Raw genomic sequence first — 20,506 nt, forward strand, 5'->3', positions numbered from 1 at the left:
AAAGTCAAATTATATGAAAAGTTTGTCTTTATTCAAGTTTCGTAGCTGCCAACCCTCATGATTTTGGCGTGAATTTCACAACTTTCTACAGGATTCATGCTGCATGCCAAAATATCATGAATTCTGCAATTCTGAAGTTGTGATATTGGCAGTTGCCAAAATGGTTTGGCACTGCTAGTCGCAATATTAGTAAAACTAGAGTTGATTTGTACCTTTGGCCTGGTAGCAAGGATTTTAGCGTATTTTGATCTATATGTGTAAGAGTAGTTTTACAAATGCTTTTGAAAGAACCTGGGGCCTAACTTAAATTTTTCCTCTGCGCATGTGTTGCCAACACTAATTTAAATTACTGTTTGGCATCTCATCTTTAAAACGTATTCACCACCAAGGAGAAAGAAATGTATTGCACAAAAAGTAACATTTAGTTTGGAATATACCAAACATTTGATTCGGGCCCCGAGTGGTCTAAAGCGCTCTCCGTTATGGATCACTGCCATCTCACCTCTGTCTGAGTGGGTTTGAGTCTCGGATTCTGCTAATGTGGGTATGGGGGAAAGCTTGCCAGTGGCATCTTGTGGGTCAGTAGTTCTTTCCGGGGTTTTCCCGGGTTCTTCCTCTACCATTAATACTGGCTGCCATGTATAGCCTATTGTGTGCTGAAAAATGGCATTAAACACTACAAAAACAACAAAGCCTTGTATTCAGCCATCAAATAGCGATATACATAATGCTTTTTGCGCACAGTGTGCCACAAATTTTAGCATTGGGCATGGTGGCAGAGATGTGAGGAAGCACATTGGTAGCAAAAAGCACATCAAAATTTGGGAAACTACATGAAAACATCTTTTTCGGTGTTGAAATTTTTTAGATTGAAAGATTAGCATGTATCGTAATTTGCTTGAGTTGTTTTCTGTGCATGCGCTAATACCACTAATCGTTCACTGTTCGACATTTAGTCTTCTGGATTAAGACCTTTTCATAATTAAGCTACACTGCAGTTAAAATGTTTTCACCTCCAAGGAAGAAGATTTGTATTCCACAAAAAATGAAGTATAGATTGGAGTACACCAAAATTTGGCCTAGCATTCAGCTATTAAACATCAATGTACATTATGCTTTTCGCACAGTAGTGTGCAGAGAATTTTACAGTTGGGAATGTGCACAAGGGCAGGTATTGTTGGTTATAATTGACCTGTATAAAGATAAATTGTAAGCAACAAAATGAGCCATTGGAGGCATGTGGTAGAATGATGTGAAACAGGACACTGTTATGGGGGCGTTTCACGGTTGCAACGGAGTTAGCTCCAATGCGCATGCCAAAAGATTTTTTCCAGTTTGGATAGTTCAACGTTCTATACTTGGTTAGTGCAACATAGTCAACAAAGGAAGGTATCTTAGCTGTACTACAGATCATTATGGTTAAACCAATGAATCAATTATATGTCAAACATCTTTTGTTCATACTAGGAGAATAATTATAGACATTAAATCAGATAATTAGATTCAGTGTCCATACCTGATGATATAGATTCATTATCCATAATTTCAGTTACATTTGTAGAAACATTTCATTCTGCTCTCCAATTTTAAACATTTATTGCACATTTTTGGTTATATAACTTGAACGAAAACAATCTCAACAATTTGCATTTTTCATATGTTGATATATTCTTTCTTAGTTGCTTTCGCAAGGCTAATAGTTCGTATATAACACAAGAAAGTTATAACACGAATTCGACACGTTGGCTGATTTGTAATGCTGAATATTTTAAACCAGAAAAGTTTTTTAAAAGTAAAATGGAACACAGCATTTTAATGTATTCAGAGGAACTTAACAAAGCAATAATTACGTTAGCTAACATAACGATAAATGAGTGTAATTAATGCAGACGGAATATTTATTCATATTTGGGTGTAAATATCATACAATATTCAGATTAATTAACATGCCCAATAATGTTTTTTTTTTTTTCATTTTCTTTTTGACTTTTGAAACATCAGGTATCGGGCAGTACATGCGATAACTTTCAGCATGATTTTTCTTTGCTTGTGCTGACACGTAATAAATCAAATTTGCTGGGGTCTTTAGACAACATTTCTGATTTCCACCAGCATATTCATCTGGAACAGCCTTCTTAAAATTAGTTTAATTCTGTTTAACTTTCCTTGCATCAAATTTGTAAGTTTTAAAGATCCAATTATTTCACTGAATACTACTTAGGTTCGCCTTTTAAATCCATATTGATCCATGTGACCCGATGTAAAAGTGCAAACATTATGATTTAAAAAAGATACTGCTTGTAAGAACATACTCTACAAGTCAATAATAAATGGATACTCACAAATATTCATATTTGTTGTTTTTATCTATCAGTCACTCTAACTTGGCATCATTTTATACTCGCTTTTAACCAGAAGTATGTTTATGTAATATACGTATGCGAACACACATTCATTCGAGGATATACATACACATGCACCAGATGAAAGGAGACAGACAGGCAGATAGGTGAGAGCCACATGTCTTATACATGCATAGTGTGTCTAACATCAATATTTCTCCAAATTGTATACTCTAAAATTTCCAAACCCTTCAAGGAAATAAAATTAAAATAATCATCAAAAAGACTTGTACGTGTGCCTGTCTGTTCAATTGTGGTTGACATTTGTGCATTTAAAAAAAACTTGAGTTATTTCATGAAAAATATAATGTTCATTAGTAGAAAACCAACAGTCTAAATCAATAATAAAAGAACCTAAGAAGTTATAAATTTTTTCTCGTTGTCATTCAACCTCCATTAACTGCTATGACTGAAGGTGTACAGTATAAACTTATTTTCATTATTCTTCAAGCGAGATAAATTGCAAGAACTTTTTACGCAGCAATACACTTTCGCACAATCAAATAATACAATTTAGACCATAGGGTAGTAATGGAAAGATAATGAAGTTCTGAATGGGCAGATATTTATTTGAAAGCTGGGAGCAGCACAAGTTAGTGGAAAAAAATAAAAGATGTAAAAATAATTGATCAAATGTTGATATAATTTCTTTTTAAGATAGTGAGATATCGATCCTGCTTGCATAATGTGAGCGGTCTGTCACATTTTTTCTTGATCTACAGCTGCCATCTTAAGTGATTGAACTATCCAGAAGTGAGTTGCACCGATATGCCCTCTGGTGTTTTCAAGGGGAGATGCTAACCATGAAACCCACTATAGCATATTTCAGTTTTGGAGTACTTTAAGCCACCTACTCAAGTCCTGCATGTTACCAGTGCTGAAGCCTTGTTTGTGAGCTTGTTGAACATAACCTTTCTCAGTTGGAGTTCAGTGACAGTGAAAGATTATTTTCTATTGTGAGGAAAAACAAGACAAACTTTAAGTGCCTCCTTAGGTGCTAAAAATTTGCAGCAGTTGTAGTCACCAAGATTAACTAGCAGACGAGAAGCCTAAATTGTTTTGAAAACAAATTTACCATGGCCTGATTGAGGAAGTTTAAGACTCTCACAGCATCATAATATGACAAATAGCATGAAGTTTCTGTATATCAGTAAATTTGGCTGCAAATGTAGTAGTACATGTAATCAGTGTAAATAATATTTTAGTTTTAATTTGGGATTTTCATATAATGCAGTATTGACCATCAGAGTGGATGGAGGTGGTGTCATGATTTAATTTTTCACCAATTGTGTTCAAAATTCACTAATTTTTATCCCACTTTTCACTAATTGCGAGTCTGGAAGGTTGGCAGCTCTGATGTTTTATTCTCCTTACTTTAACAAAAAATCTATAACAACAGTGTAACAAGACAATCCAAGTATTTATTCCTTATAAATGCCTACCTGTATGAGAATTTATTTAGACCAATTCGTCTAAGAATATTTTTATGAATATTTTTTCTCTCTAATATTCACACATGATTTTTCTCCCCTTTAAAGCAGAATTCTACTTTTCTCTTGACCTCTGATCTGGTTTTTAAAAAATGGTCTGTCTAGTCCCATTCCGCAATGATTGTTTGAAAATTATTTGTTTCATTTAGTGAGCACACGGCTCTCGTAAGGAGTATTCTGATTGGTCAAAGGTTTATATTCATCCATTTAATCTTTGTGTAATGGAAACTGATGGCAATGGAAAGAAGAAGCTTGCTTGAAAATCATGGCATCCCGAGTTGTTGAGAGAGACCATGACATGAAGAGTTTAAATCCAGATTTAAAAAACATGGAAATGGGAATGGCTGGAGAGTCAAGTTGATTTATTTTGTCAGTTTATAAGAAAATTGAATGCTAGAGGACTGGCATTTCGTGACCTGCAAGAAAGATCTGAATTGCGGTTGGAAGAGTTTGGAACAGCACCTATAAAAGAAGCTGCAAATGGACAAATTGAAGCTCAGAAGGCATCTAGAAAAAGTGAAGTTAGTTACTATAAGAAAGATTTCTTGAATGAGGGAACATATGTAGCCCTCTGTCAGGAAAAGAAACAATTGCACATTGAGCCAAGAGTCAGTGGTGACAAAAAAGAAGGTTAAAGAAATCTTTGCCAAAGGCGCAAAAAGATCTCAACTGGCATATCAGTGGGTTGTCTCAATTGGAGAAAAAGGCAAAGTGAATTTATGGGATTATTTGTATATTGTTGATGTACTTGTTTATTTTACAGTATTTGTTATGAAAAGCGAGAAGTATTACATATTTGCTGCAAAAATTGAGAAATTATTGCGACTTCATTACGATGTGTACACTGATATGCACATGAAATAACTTGAGCACCAAAAGTATTGGAGAACAAATTCATGTGACAATAAGTATTGTGAAATTATTGAAGTCAAGTTGAACATTTTTTTAAAGTTTACTAGTTTTTCAAATGATTATTTTTGTTTATTTCATGATCAGCACCAGGAGCTGTTTTTATGAGTGTAAAATGCGTTTTTGGCCGAGGACCTTTGGCACACTGGTGCCCTGGATATGGGGCACTGCCCCTCGATACCCCCATTGGGGGAGGACCCTAAATCCCCTTTTAGATTTTTCAGCTTTTTTTAATGAAGACCAAAATCATGTCTGTTTTTTCGTGCATTGGAATTCACTGCCAGTAGGCAGTAATGCCTTTATGGTAGCCGCTTACCAGCAGGCCTAGCAAACGTTGCATTGTACCTTTATGAAATTGATAAGAAACATTTATTTATGAGAAACTGTGTATTATAATGGATGTCTTTAATTCGCTGACAGATGAGACAAAATTACAACGTGAATGAAATGTGACCTGGTACTCAACATGTGTATTGCTGGTTGCACGACTGTGCAAATCTCACAATTTATCTATGACATCAGTGGTCATATGATAACAACATTAAACTCTCTTTCCAGTGTTGTACAAAGTTTGAACATGAGTACTGTTTGTAAAAGAAATAAAGCAAACAATTCTCAACATATTTATTCCTAGAACAACAACAGAAGCCTATCACTGCAACTGTAACATAACCAGATTCATTGATCAGAGAGCATATCAACACTTGTTTTGTTTTTCCTCAGTGGATTAAAGACAACAAAATATGATACTCACAATTTCTTAAAAAATAAATAATTTTTCTATTGATTTCATGCAGGTATGACTTGAGTAATATCTTTTAAGCTTGTTAGGCATGCTTCCGCTGTGTTGTGCTGGTAAATTCCAACCTTGGCTGGGCAATTGACTCTGACCTTATACCCCCAGTATAAATGTCAGATATCAAAAATGGGGTGGTAAAAGGTGAGAGAAAACTCAGACTATTGGCATCCCATATAGACGCACTTAAAGTCGAATTGCTTTATGTGGACTATTCATGTACTGTTTTCATTTTCCTAGTGGATGAAAATTTTGATACATTTCAGTTGGTTGAAATACAATGGATGCCAAAGTAAGTTAAGATGAAGTATGTTTCTTTAATAAAACAAATAAAACTACTATATTGATCACATTTAAAAGGCATGTCCCTTAGGCCTTGAACCGATTGAATCCATTTAAAAAAATACATTGAAGTTAGTCAAGTCTGCTTAAATCAATTAGAAAATGTGATAAGGGGAATTCGATGTGATAAAATCATGGACAAGGGTAACTGATAAGGACAGGCTGTGATAGTGACCACTCAATGTGCATGCTAATCCACTGAATCAAATACTGCCTGTCTCATTAGTTGCTTGAAATGTGGATATGAGCCTGTGCAGTTCATTTTCTGTCAATAAGTCAGATATTGGTATTTCATTCAATGCATTGCATTGCATTAACTTTTTACCTTTTGCAAGGGGGCTGCAAGTGGAAGAGTGGTCTAAGCACTCTCCGTCACGGATCTCTGCCATCTCACCTGTCTGTGTGTGTTCGAGTCTCAGGCTTGGCCAATGTTGATATGTGAGAAAGTTTGCGGGTAGTTTCTTGTGGGTCGGTGGTTCTTTCCGGGGTTTTCCCAGGTTCTTACTCCACCATTAATACTGGCCGCTATGTATTGCCTATCTTGTGCTGAAAAAATGGCGTTAAACCCTGTAACAACAACCTTTTGCAAGTACTGAGTAATCTCTGCCTTCTAGCAGCTGCTTGTAGACTAAATTCCAGAGTATCATAAACGGCTACCTTGGTGAGCTATTTGAGTTAATGCACATACTGTCTATGTTTTCTATATCAATCATGTTCCATGCAAAGAAAGTATGTAATTTAATGAGGAATACAATTTTAAACACTCAACAATGTTTAATCTGGAATTTGCATTATAATAAAAACTACCTGTACACTACAAAATGCCTTGATTTCTGCAACTGAAGTAGGGGACTTCTCGTTACTTGGTTCTTAGGCGTATCTATTTGTTTCAGCTACCAATGACTGGATTATTTCTTTGTAAAAGAAATCCCTTGCATTTTCATTGAGTTGAAATGTTAGCCCTAGATCTGTTATAAAATTGTTCACATGTACTGGTCCCATGTGTTCCGACAAAGTCACCACATGTTTCGTCCTCAGATTTGGATAAATCCGAAATGTCAGGTGTCAAAACAGGATGTACACTAATGTCTGATCCTTTGTATTGAATCTGATTGTTAGTCAATGTAATTTGCAAGGTCATTACTTTTAGATCCTTCAAAACTTTACTTGGAATCATCTGAATATGAATATTGTGATTTTGTTTCAAGGTCACAACTGACCTCATTTTCAGTGGAAAGCACTTTCCTCATTTTATATAAGGACTAATTTCATTGGCTTAATATTGTTCAAAAGGCCAGGTATTTGTAATTTCATCCAATGCAAAGCTTTAATTATGAAACATTTATGCATCTCGGGGGTTTTGCAACCCATGGCTCGAAACATGTACAAGTCAACAAGGACAGAGGGAGTAGTAGCTTGTATGTGCATATTGGAGAATACAGTGCTTTTTTTTTAAGCATCGCATAAGCAGAAGGTAAAGAGTTAAGCAGGCACAATCATGGCTATGGCAAGCATTAACATTAGAAAACAGGCTGTGTTTCTTAAACTTGGGATACTGATTCAGATTGCCTAAGAAGTAAAATTACAGAGCTAGCTTGAGATAATGGTGTTGATTCTTAAATAGGTAACAGGGAAAAAAATGGGATAAGTATCTTCCATTGTTATTACATATAGCACATATATAATGTATAGTTAAATTGTAATCAGCTATACACAACATGAATACGAACATGTTTTTGCCAAGTACATGGAAAAATTTTATTGTAAAAACCAGCATATATTGATTGGTATTATGTATTTTCATGGTTATGGTTGTAACAAATTAAAGATTAGTTATAAAAAAAACCACTGTTATATTTACCGTACATTTGTCTGGCAGAACTGTTGTTTAATTCTACCTTATACATACCATCCATACAAAATCATTGATAAGGGACCTTATTGTACTTGAACAGACTTCATATTAATAAAGCCTTAGCAGTATCTCTGTTTATAGAAACTAAATAGCCAACTTGATGTGTGGATTTATTTACATTTGTACTTTTAACTATGGTTGATTGCTAACATATTAGACTGGTTACTTTAAATATGTTCTGATATGAGTTTACTCCATTTCTCTGATGTCTAATGCTCTATTGGTTCAAGTTCAACATTTAAAGCATGGGTGTAAAGACTATACAGTGATAAACACAACCACTTGGTCACATTTAAAAGGCATGTCCCTATGCCTTGTCATGTGGATTATACAGTAAGCACCACCACTAACTTAAATATCATTTTAAAGGCATGCGCCCAAGGACGTGCCTTAGGGAAAATAATGTGATATGAAAAATGTTGATTACATTTTAAAGGCAGGTCCACTTGAACTTGTCTTTGGGGGGAAAATACTGTGATAAGCACAACCACTTCTTGATCACACTTACAAGGTACAAGGCAGGTCCTCTTAGTCATGTGAGGGAGAGAAAAAATCCTATAGTGAGGCTTAACAAAAAATGTTTCACTTCCGTTTCAACCCTATTTGTTGCCACCAACCCCCACTTTTGCAGGTATGTGCTAAATGTAATAGTGGAGGAAATATGAATATCGTTTGTCATTTATACTGTATAATTTGTATTCATTGTTGTGTTTTGGGACAGTTGGGGTGAAAGGTCAAAATTCCACTATTGTTGAAAGCATGGAATTTGCTGGAGAATTTTTTTTATAGCAGAAATCACTTGACCGAGGGGCTAGCAAATTATGTGACCTTACAAACAAATCCTAACACCCTGAAATTGCTAACTGCATTCAGACAAAAGTGGATTTCATCTCCTAATAGTACCTCATGACATTATAATGTTCACATAATGGATCTTCTATGAGTCCATTGCTCATATTGCTTGGTCACATAATCCAGGTGTTACTACTGTTATTTTAAAAAAGCTGGTAAGTGTTAATATTATTATTAATGGCTTGTGACTAATATTGGTAGTAAGACATCTTCATGTTCATCTTTATGCATTCTGTGTAAAGTTGTTGCTGAAACAGAAGCCAATAGGTGCTTGTTCATTCAGCTGACGTGCACAATCAAGCATCAACAATATGGTGGTTGAAAAAGATTCTTGCATATTTAATAATCGGTTAGTTCAAGTAATTGCTAATCATCAAAGAAACGAAAGCTGTCAACATTGACTCTTGTCTTTGTGATGTTGTCAGACAATCATTGTGCATTCAATTGACCAATGAATATTGTCTCTTTCCTTTAAAACTGACTGCATTGTTCCTTTAAAAATTATCTTGCTGTACTATATGTATAAATAATAAAGTATAATTTTAAATAAGGAGTAGGTCTTCACTATTGCTTAATATATGCTGATTTAAGATGTTTACTGTGCCAGTGAAGCACATAGTTTTGCACTCATTCCTTTTACATCCCACCCATTTTTTCGAGTAACGCAGAAAGGGGGGTGGGGGCACGATATGTTTTGGAGTGCTCCACCTCCTTCAAGGGAGGATGCAGTCTGCAGCCTGAGGCATGCATGTTGCTTGAGACCTGACAAATGTTCATGTCTCCCTACGAAAGAATTACAAAAGCGGTACTAACAGCTGCCTCACTTGGCACTCAGCATTAAGAGGTTAATGTTAGGACTGGTCAGGCTGGTGTCAGGATAATGTGACTGGGTGTGACATCTTGCTACATGTCTGCGACATGATGCCCCCGTGCTAGACATCAAAATAAACTGCCACACTGCAGACATCGTAGCGATATGACTGGGAAAAAATTTAAGCACACACACACACTTGCATTAGTTTGGTTGCTGGTAATGAATAATATTAAGTATCATGTTTACTCCTGCAGGTGTGTTGACTGTCAGATAATGTTGGGCGTGGCATCCATAGCCAGCAATTTACCCATTGTTCTGTTAGAAAGGTCTAGATGCTTATATTAATCATTACTTGTATCTTGGGTGAGAATGAAGCATGTTGATTTTGTGGTCGAGAACATGTCACTAGGCCATTATTGTGAATGGGTGGTACTTTACTGATTTGGGGTTTAAATGTTTTTGCAGAACAAGTTCTTGAGTGAATTCCATTGTGGATGTCTTGCACATAGGGCAATCAAGAACTGGGATCTAATGGTAAGATGTCACCATCATGGCGAGTCTCATAATAAAATAAATGGTGGCTGATACAGATAATTTGCAGGCAAAGATTAACAAGCATGCAAAGGCTTCCTGTTATTTTTGGATGATGATTTGTATATGAACCCTTTTGCACAAACTAGGGACCAATTACCAGGTTACGTTGGTCTTGGATGATGAGTTTTATATGAACCCTTTTTGCACAATCTTGGGGCCAATTACCACCTAATCCTGTATTTTAATAACAGGTTCAAGCTAATTCTACAGAGTATTTAGCTTGCATTGACACTCCAACTCCATTGATAATGAATATTACAGGTATATGGTTTCTGCCGAGTTTATAGATTATCATTAATTGCTATAATCAATTTCCAGGCATGCATGCACGCACCTGTTGGCTGAAACCTGTCCCTGTTGGCATGGCAACCAGGTTGTTGATGAAAGCAAGTAACAAAAATCTGATTGTGGTATTACTGGTTTCCTCTCCAGGCTTCTACCTGAAGTCCACCAAATCAATATCTTGCTCTGCTTTTCTGACTGTAGTACATACCTGGCTGTATGTCAACACTAATAGATTACATCAGCTTTGCCCAATCCCTACTCGTATGTTGTTTCATTAAAGTTTTAACTTTGAAGCCAAAAGTGTTTCTTGTATATTATTTGTCAAAAATGTATGCATCCTGATGTATTATTTGCAAGTTGTTACATTGAAACCTCATATTGTTTGCTGGTAAGTGTTTTAAGAGGACAAGTTAAAATAACTGGCCAGATACATGTGTAGGGAAAGTCCTTAAATGTATTAATTGCCAGGAAAAGAAAATGTTAAATTCTGTGATAGTGCTTGCTTACAATTTTATATGAAATTCTGGGACAGTTATTAAAGATTTCTATTTGCCGAGCAAAAATTTGAAAATTTTCAAGTTAGCCATGCAGACAGTTGCTCTTTTTGTAGCCTTGGGTTAGATTTGACATTTCATTAAAAAATTATTGCAAGTGGTACAGTTGTTGCTTTGATATTATCTTCAAGCTTTAGAGCTTGCCCAGCAAACTTAATGTCATTTCATGAGTAAATATGTCTACTACATTTGTGGTGAATTAGTTATGTATTTAGGTTCTCCAAGCTCTTCAGTTTGTTAACAAATTTGACATACTTGCAGTGACCTGCCTGCTTCAACTTTTGGCTGAATTGGGTTGTATCTTGTAAAATACATCTGCTCCTCTCCAAATAGATGGCTGTATCAACATGGGGTTTTCGCTTATGATACCAGTGCATCCTAAATGAAAATGGCCCAGTGTAGTTGCAACGATAACCATCTTGAAAATATTGTTACAACTAAATGGATATGATCATTATGGCATGGGGTTTACACCAAAATATTTTAATGTCTACTTTTTCCTAAATGAAAATGGTGCTAATGTGACATACAATATCTAATTTGAAAATATTGTTATAGCTAAAGAATATCAGAGATGATTCAACACTCGAAAGTTAAAAGGTCTTGTTTTCCTGGAAATTCCTTTCATTGAGTAGAGCAGCTTTCCCTTCATACTTGTGCTTGATGTACTTATGATCTGTATCGGATGTGGAATTCCAACAGAAAATGTTGCTGTAAAAGGAAATATTTGTTGAATCAAATGGAAGGAAGTAAATGAATTACATTACTTTTATCAGTTTCAGTAGTTACATCATGTCATATGTGTATTATATATGGTCATTATCAATTATTAAGTTTTAACTGTTATTACAAAAATGCCTTCAAATGAAATGTTGCTTTTATTTCTTGTCAGGATCCAGTACAGTTTGTATGTGTGTCGGTGCTGAACATTAATGTGTGATTCTTGTAGTTTTATCAAGGGACTTGTAGAGTTTTTAATTTGTGATAACTGTACTTGTTGTTGCATTGTAATGTTCCATTATGATATGAAAACAGTGAATAACAAATCTAACATAAAGTGGTCTTTTAATACGAACCATTTTTTCCATTTCCTGTTTAAAAGTGTTGCAGTATCTGCAATTCTGTATTATTGAGTTATTGTGTGCTCTGAGCTTGATGTCTTTCAAGTGTTCTAACCGTACTGTAGGAAATCTGTTATTTAAAAACCCAGATCGTACCGAAAGCAGAGAACAAATAAATACTGTTCAATGTATTGACAGGCTTTGTCAGGAAAAAGTTCAGCTGTATTTAGAATTCTGCCAGGGTATGGCCCATTGTCCATATTGAGCAAAATGAATATTTGTTAAACAGATTGTAAACATTGACCTGGAAATTATTATTGAATATCAATATACATCCACAGCCTTGAAAATAGGGATCTTTAAGGTAGTTTTGAAACAGCTTTGATGTGTTTGCTTGAACTTTTGAGTTTTGTTTGCATTTCATTCCATATTTTTCTTTTCCACTTGTGCAGCTAATTGATATATTCTTTTTTTTATTAAAAAAAACTTGCTCCCAGGTCTAAGAAAAGTTAGAAACCTGTAGCATATGGACTTGTATTGTGAATATATGGGGTAATTTTGAAAGCGAGGTAGTTCCATGCATAATAGTGGTGCATTGGATTAGGCTTATCACTCTTAAAAACGTGTTTTTGATTTGTTGTATTCATTATTCTCCAGAATGGGGACAATTTAGACTATGAGCAAGAGACTATTTATGACACCATTTACCTTCAAAATATTTTTTAAAAACCGTAAAAATCAATAAGTTACAAAGTTGAGAAGATAGTTTACACAGTACATTTTTCTTATGTTGTACATATCCTGTCTAGTGAACTGGTAAACTGTTGTGTGAGGCAGCTGAGCTGTAAGGACTCCTACTTGGGTCTCTTGTTAGCTTTACCTTTTTTTTAGCTTTACCTTTAATTGCTTAACCAAAGAAGAAATGGAAATAAGAATAACATAAGGACCATTGCTTAGCACCCAAGGCAAGCATTTAGCACTGACTGCTGGTGCTACATGTATATACTTTTGTTCACTTGGATATTTGACAGTTTTCTTGAGTATCTAAAAATGTTAAATGATGAATGATACTCGTGCATCAATTAAATTGTTTTTCTTTATGAAAGTTTTTATCGGTTTTTCAGTTTTTTCAACAAAAAATATGAGAATATGTCTATAGTATAGAAATCATAAAATTACAGGCTGCATTTAATCTAAACACCATCATTCGGGGTGGTGGTAGTGGATATTTTTAACAAGGCATTGTGATTTATCACTATTTCTAAATTTTATCAAATGTTTTCAGTTCTTTCTTTTTATTTGTATTTTTATAACTTAAGTTTTAATCTGCACTATATGGCCGTCATTTTTGAATATATTGCGTTCCATTCTTGTGTTTAAAATTTGTTTTGTGAACAGTATTGTCCAGTGGTCATCTTGTACAGTAATAAAGTAGTCTTATTAATTAATAAATTGTTACCTTTCTTTACTTGGAAATTAATCTAAAGTAAAGCTGCACTGAAGATAAAATTACATGAGCATTTTGTTGTGTTTACGGGCCCCACTTGACCATGTGGTCTATAGCGCTCTCCGTTACAGATCACTGCCATCTCACTTCTGTCTGCGTGGGTTTGAGTCTTCAGTTCGACCAGTGTATGTGAGAAAGCTTGCCAGTAGCTTCTCGTGGTTCGGTGGTTCTTTCCTAGGTTTTCGCTGGTTCTTCACCGCCATTAATACTGGTCGCCATGTATAGTCTATCTTGTGCTGAAAACAACAACAAAACACAACACATTGTGTTGGAAAGATGGTAAAGTTAGAACAGGTTCTGTATTGTTGGGGAAAAAAATGGGTAATCACCATTTTAGATGTATTCCAGCTCATTTCCTGTCATTTTTGTGTCCATTCCATGAATGTTGTAGGGGCTTAGAAAATTACATTTGTTGCACCTTAGTTAAGCTTGGGTTTTAATGGCTGCCATTTCCTGTTCTTAAATGCAGGGGTGGTGGTATATATTTTAAATAGAGAATGGTCATTTGATGCGTGTGCTTATCATGTGGATAGTTGTGCATTTTGTGCAGCATCTGATTACAGTTAAGTTTACAATTTAGTATATTTTTAAAAGAAATAAATAATATTTTTATAGTATCATTTTTTTTATTGAGAAGACCATAAATTGCACAAGAAGTTAATATCCAGTTTCTTCATCATTATTTTATTATATTTTCTCTGATAATGAGCCAACACAGGTTTGCTAGCTTGCCATTTTCTGTGGCAGCAGTATCATTTAGATTGCAAAGTAGATTATTTCCCATCATGCATCACCCTGTGTGATCATTAGTAGATATTGAACCAAAGGATACGCCTTGTGTATTACAGGTAAATCTACAGCAGCAGGCAAAGCAAAGACAAGCGTGTCCTTGGAAAGAAGTGAAAGATAAGAGTAACAGTTGACCTTTGCAAGTTTCACTGCACAGTACCTTTTTTGCATCTGATCCAGAAAGACAGCAACACCAGATATGGAAGATCAAGGTAGGAACTTTATGAATTATGATAATGTAAGGAAAGGTATTTATAGTCCTTAAGTTATGTTCTATGGCTATTGGAAAAAAATAATTTTTGAACAGTTGTGATTTAGTGGTCATTTGCACAAATTTTTTAATATTGATACTGGAATTAATACCAAATCTATTTTATTTAGTAGACCTTGTAGATGGAAACAGTTAAATACATTTGCATCATAGCATACCACAACTAGTTAGAGAAGATGTGAGCAATATTGGTTGTGAAACATTTTTGTGACTATTTTGAAAACTTTTGGGTGACCTGTTGTAATTTGGCACAAGCTTGTTATCACTACTCCACCTGACCTATTTGGAGGATTGCATGAGACATGCAGTGATCACATGGTCTGGTTGATCCTAACCTAAAATGGTGCTTTCCTGACATTAGGTATGGCTGCCACAGCAGCTATCTTGAAAATCATATTATTCCTACATTGCCTGAGTGGATGGTCACATCAGCATGTTTCTTTTTTATACTTTTGATATTTGGTTGGTTCTAAATGAAAATAGTACACATATGATGCCCACTGTGACAGCCATCTTGAAAATCTTCTCACCACTTCTGAACATGAAGTCCTGTATTGATCCCGCTCTAGCATCCAATATAGCCAGTACAGCCACCATCTTGACAAATTTGTCACTGCTACACAATACCTGCCAACCATTAAGCTGTTAACATGATCATTTTTCAATTTTCACTTTCAACATTATAATGGAAAAATTCTTTTGAGTGGAAGGAAACACTTTTTGGGTTTTTTAGTTCCAATTTTCATGCACATATTGTCAGAATTACTCCATTTTTAGCTTTGGGGTGGCTTTCCACCCCCATGGCCTAGGCGGTCCCTTTGACCCATGGCCTACATTTCATTATTGTTGTTTTTGCCAACTTTCATCCATGTTCCTGCGATTTTTCTGGGTTCTTCCTCCTCGAGATATACTGACTGCTATGTGCTTAAAAATGGCGTTTAACCCTTTACCTCATGCAAGCGTCTTTGGATGCCTCTACACCATTCGCATGGAAGCACAATTTTAACCATTTTACATTTGTTGGTACACGTCTGTTATGTGTGGACAAATTTAAAAGTAAAGTCCGATCGTTATAGCTGTGTAATTATTTTTCACAGTAAAATTTTGTATGTGCTTTAAAATCTTGAGAGAACTCGTTCACCGTCAAGTCAGTGAAGCCATGTGACCAACTGTAGATGCAATTTCTCGTTCTCGAAACTTGCAAGTTTTTTTCCCCGCATCTACATCATTAAGTCATCTGAATTTGATAATTTATAAAAACTAATTGCTACCAACATCTGTATCAGTCTTTACTGAAGTTATTGAAGCTTTCATAGTTGTGATTCTGATCGTGAAAACTTTGTATGTACTGAATGAAATCCGAGACCTCCATTTTGGAGAGTGGAGATTACGAACCAGTTGCTTTAAATAGCAGATATCGACCAGAGCATAAACAGTGACCACGTGATCTGACATAATTGTCATTTGCAGAAATGAATGTAATATCTAATAGGGGGTTTACCTGAAAGTGGCACTATGAAAACCGGCTTAAAATGGCTTATGTTCACAAAAGGCGCTTCCATGTGAATGGGAGTAGAGGCATCAAAAGGTGTAGATGCGTCCAGTGCGCTTCCATGAGGTAAAGGATTAAATCCTTACCAACCTAGACTAAGGAAAATCACAACAAAATTCAGCGAGACAAATAGCACAGTTTTTGAACACATAATTTTCCCATGAAATTAGTTATGGATCATTAAAAACAACCTTGTTCTATTGTAATAACATTCTATGGTTCTGGTATTTTACTTCATTCTAAAGTGTGTATTTTATTTTTCATGGATGCAATCACTTTTCACATGCACAAACTTGAATCTTAATTCTCAATGACAAGCCATTGAGGAGAAAATGCAATTTCTTTTTCCAAAAATTGTTTTTATTTCGGACATGATTTTTCTGTTTTACAGTGGAATTCTGTTTTTCTCCTGACTCGAATCAGATTTTTCTTGATATAGTCCGTTTTTAAATGTCTCCGATCCTTTTTTTAAAAAGAAAACATTCTGTCCTGTCCCATTCCGCAAAGACCCTTGTAAGTTGCTCCTTCCATATATTAGTTAGCACACAACTCTCATAAAGAGTATTCTAATTGGTCAAAAGTTTGAATTCATCCAATGAATCATCATGTAATGTAAAGTGATGGCAATGGAAGAATGCTTGCAAAACATGTTGTTGACAGAGACCATGTCACAAAAAGTTTACATAAAGATAAAAATAACCATGGGAATGGCCGGAAAAAAAGTTGATGGGAATTTATTTGGTCAGTTTTATAAGAAAACTGAACACTGGTGGCATTGTGGGTTAGAGCGTCTGTCTTGTATGCGGGAGGTCGTGGGTTCGATCCCCAGTCAAGTCTTACCAATGACTTATAAAAATGGTGCTTGCTGCTGCTTCGCTTGGCGTTCAGCATTAAGTGGTTAGCGTTAGGATTGGTCAGGATAATGTGACTGGGTTGGACATCATGCGGCATGATGCCTCTGTGCTGGAGATCACTATAAACTGTCCCACACACATATATAAGAAAACTGAATGTTAGAAGACTGGCATTTTGTGACCTCTGCAAGATCTGAATTGTGTTAATCATGGTTGGAAGAGTTGGAACAGCACCTACAAAAGAAGCTGCACATGGAAAAATTGAAGATCAGAATGCATCAGGAAAAAGTGCAGTTAATTGCTATAAGAAGAAAGACTTCTTGCATGTGAGAACAGATGTAGCCCTGTCAGAATATGGGCACTGCATGTCGCCTATACAAGCACCAGCTTGAAAAGAAAAAGGTTCTCATTGAGAAGGAAAAGAAACGATTGCACATTGAGCCAAAATAGTCGGTGGTGACATCAAGGAAGGTTAAAGAAATCTTTGCCAAAGCCCTAAAAAAAGAGCTCAACAGGTTGTGTCGATTGGAGAAAAAGACAAGTGAATGTATGGGATTATTTGTATGTTGGTAATGTACCTGGCTGTTTATTTTACAGATTTATTATGAAAAGAGAAAAGTATAATATATTTGCTGCAAAAAATTGAGACATTATAGTGACTTCATTCTTGTGTGAACACTATCATGCACATGAAATGACTGAAGCACCAAAAGTATTGGAGAACACATTCATGTAACAATAAATATTGCTAAATTATTGAAGTTGAACCTTTTTGATAAGTTTATTTGTTTTTCAGTTTATTATTTTGGTGTTTTTTTATGATCACCAGGAGCAGTTTTTTTATGAGTGTAAAGTGTGTTTCTGCTTTTTTATGGAAGATTATATGTGCTCTTGGTGTTTTCTCTAGATAAATCTGATGGCAATACATTTCTGATAAACAATTTTGAATCTCTGGTCCACTGAGAGAAATAGCAGATTATGAAATGTTTCATGTCTACATCACACTTCAACCCACCTGTGTAGTGATGTGGAATGGCATTCCCTTCCCCTTTAAGTATGCACGCCCTGCATTTAAGTAATGTGTTCCCTAACTTTTTTTTTATTGTGTTCTCACTTTATCTAGCATTATACCACTCTTTACACCTATTACTTTATCTGTGTGGCATCCTTTTTTCTGCAAATTAGGGCATAGGTATGTAATACTAGTATGACCGTTTGCTGACAATATCATTGTTCAAATTTAAGATTTCTTTTAATTTTTTGTTAACTCTTTAGCTACTACAGCTGTTGTGCAGTTTTACTACTGCTGAGTGCTATCATATCAGTTAATGAGGCTGAATGCTAGAGGATCATCAAGGCTGACTAGAGAAACAGACTATGAAAACTTTTGGTTACATTAGTTTTTGCTAGATTTCAGTGAAATAAAAAAAACAGCTTACCTTGTATAGTCTGTAATTCATATATTTCCACTTTATGTACTCCTACATCCCATCATACTAGAAATCCCAGTCATGTAAACTGTTTTGAATCCCACAAAATAAATCCAATATTTACGTATGTACGTCTGAAAACATGAATGAAATCCACACTTTAATTGCAAAGTTAAGAGTGGTACCTTTCAATGACTGAAAAATTGTTAAAAGTTATGCTAAAAATCCAGATCACACAAACACACCTGTCAAAACAGTCATTATCCACACATAAATGACAATGTATATTCCAAGATATGCCCACATCTCCGGGATGATGATTTCATACCATTTCAGCCTCAGGTCTTGCTTTTGGACTCCCATTATCTTGACATAATCGTTTGTTTCTTTCACAAGCTTTTCCACCAGACATTCAGGAAAAAACTTGAGAATCAAAAGTCGTTGCTCTCGAACATGGCGAGGTCATAACTCCATTGTGCAAGTGGGACTATGTCCGCCTTGTCATCTGATTAAAAATCACTTGCATCTGGTGTTGAAACTGGACTAATATCAATATCCGATCCATTTTCTAAGAATGATCCATTAAACTCTTCGATATCACTTGCACTGAACCCTTTCAAGCTGCTCGCATCTGAATCGGAATTCATTCTTGTTTATCTCAACTACACCTGTTTCGTAAAGTGCAGAAAAGCCCTGACAGTGTTTATAAGTTTAATCTCTCAGCTTTCAAACTGATATCAAATGTTGAGTAAACAGTCCTGTCATTGGTTATGATAATCAAAAATTATGTAAACTTCTGTACTTTCAACCAATCAACGTTGAGTTAACATGGCAGTCATGTCCGTGTAGATGCGACACTGGGGTTTCGAGTACTGCTGAACTATACACACAAAAGCAACACTGGGTTAGTAAATTAGGCTTATCGACACTGCATATGTGTGTCAGTGGGGTTCAGGAGCTATTTACAGGTGATGCTTTGATGCGGCAGTCGTAGCTAAAGGGTTAAACACTAAAATTATTTGGAAGTAATTTATATACTTCTTACTTTCTGACATTTTTATATACTTCTCACTTTCTGACCTTTTTATTGTTTGTAAATCTCCCAGAAATAAGTGCCTTATTTTGGAATTGCAAGATAACCCAAGAGCGTTATTTGCAGGCATTATGAAACTGGTCTGTTAGCCTTATTAATGAAGTCAGTATGGGGGTGGTGATGATATAAAACATGACATTTCAAATGGCCAGAGGGTCTATCACATGAGATTTGCTGATCCCCCAATCATAATCGACTTTGGGAAAACTTAACTTGCCATTTGGACCTGTTGCTGTCAGTATTAACTGGTTCTCAAAGCCATTAGCTAAATCGATCCCTATAGTGGAAGGTTCACTGTGTCATAATGCTGATCTCATTTATGACTAGTTGCAAATAGGGAACATAACTCCAGTGTCAGGATAATGTGAATGGGTGGGATATCATGCTACATGTCTGCGTCATGATGCCCCAGTGCTAGACATCACTATAAACTGCAGACATCATAGTGACATGACTGAAAAATTGTTAAAGCTATGTTAAAAATCCAAATCTCACACACACACACACACATATATATAAGCTACATGGACTGCAGCAATTAAGTTTGAGTAGTAATTCAGTTGAAATGGTACTTATAAATTGATATAAGTTTACAGGAAACCTGTTATATGCTTATGCTGTTTTAGGTTTGAATTGAGCAAGCAAGAACACTTGAGAGTTGTGGTTGAATAGTATATTTGCATATTTTTGGGGATATTAGTTGCAGTTTTGAAATAATACAGTAATATTTAAAACCCATTCAATTGCAATAACAAATATCCATATTGCTTAAATTTTATCAAGCGCTGACATGCTTTTGGAAAAAGGGAATATCTTTGTATATGGTGTATGTGGCATGCATGTACAACAAAATGCTTCAACAGCAAGTTTTCTTTCAACCAGGCATTCTGCTATTGTGGACTTTCTTCCTGTGACAGGTGACATCATGCATAATTAATGCATGAACACAGATAGTAGATGGAAGACACTATGGCTTGTTGGGTTTGAGGTTGTGTA

At 35.5% G+C, this 20,506-nt stretch overlaps 1 protein-coding gene across 3 annotated transcripts in view; it reads left to right on the forward strand.

Annotated features, from left to right (window-relative positions):
* LOC149801333 (heterogeneous nuclear ribonucleoprotein K-like) overlaps positions 1 to 20,506 on the forward strand; it is a 56,245-nt gene that overhangs the window by 915 nt on the left and 34,824 nt on the right. For 2 of the 3 annotated variants that reach the window (XM_089955382.1, XM_089955384.1), the window contains exon 2: positions 14,370 to 14,522. In XM_089955382.1, coding sequence (XP_089811508.1) covers positions 14,510 to 14,522 — 13 coding nt within the window. In that variant the 5' untranslated portion in view covers positions 14,370 to 14,509. Of the gene's footprint in view, positions 1 to 9,985; positions 10,055 to 14,369; positions 14,523 to 20,506 lie in introns of all 3 variants that reach the window. The other variant, XM_089955383.1, reaches the window with a different exon arrangement.

Source organism: Sinohyriopsis cumingii, chromosome 4 (genome assembly GCF_028554795.1).
Source record: "Sinohyriopsis cumingii isolate HCF-2022 chromosome 4, ASM2855479v2, whole genome shotgun sequence".
Taxonomy (NCBI): domain Eukaryota; kingdom Metazoa; phylum Mollusca; class Bivalvia; order Unionida; family Unionidae; genus Sinohyriopsis; species Sinohyriopsis cumingii.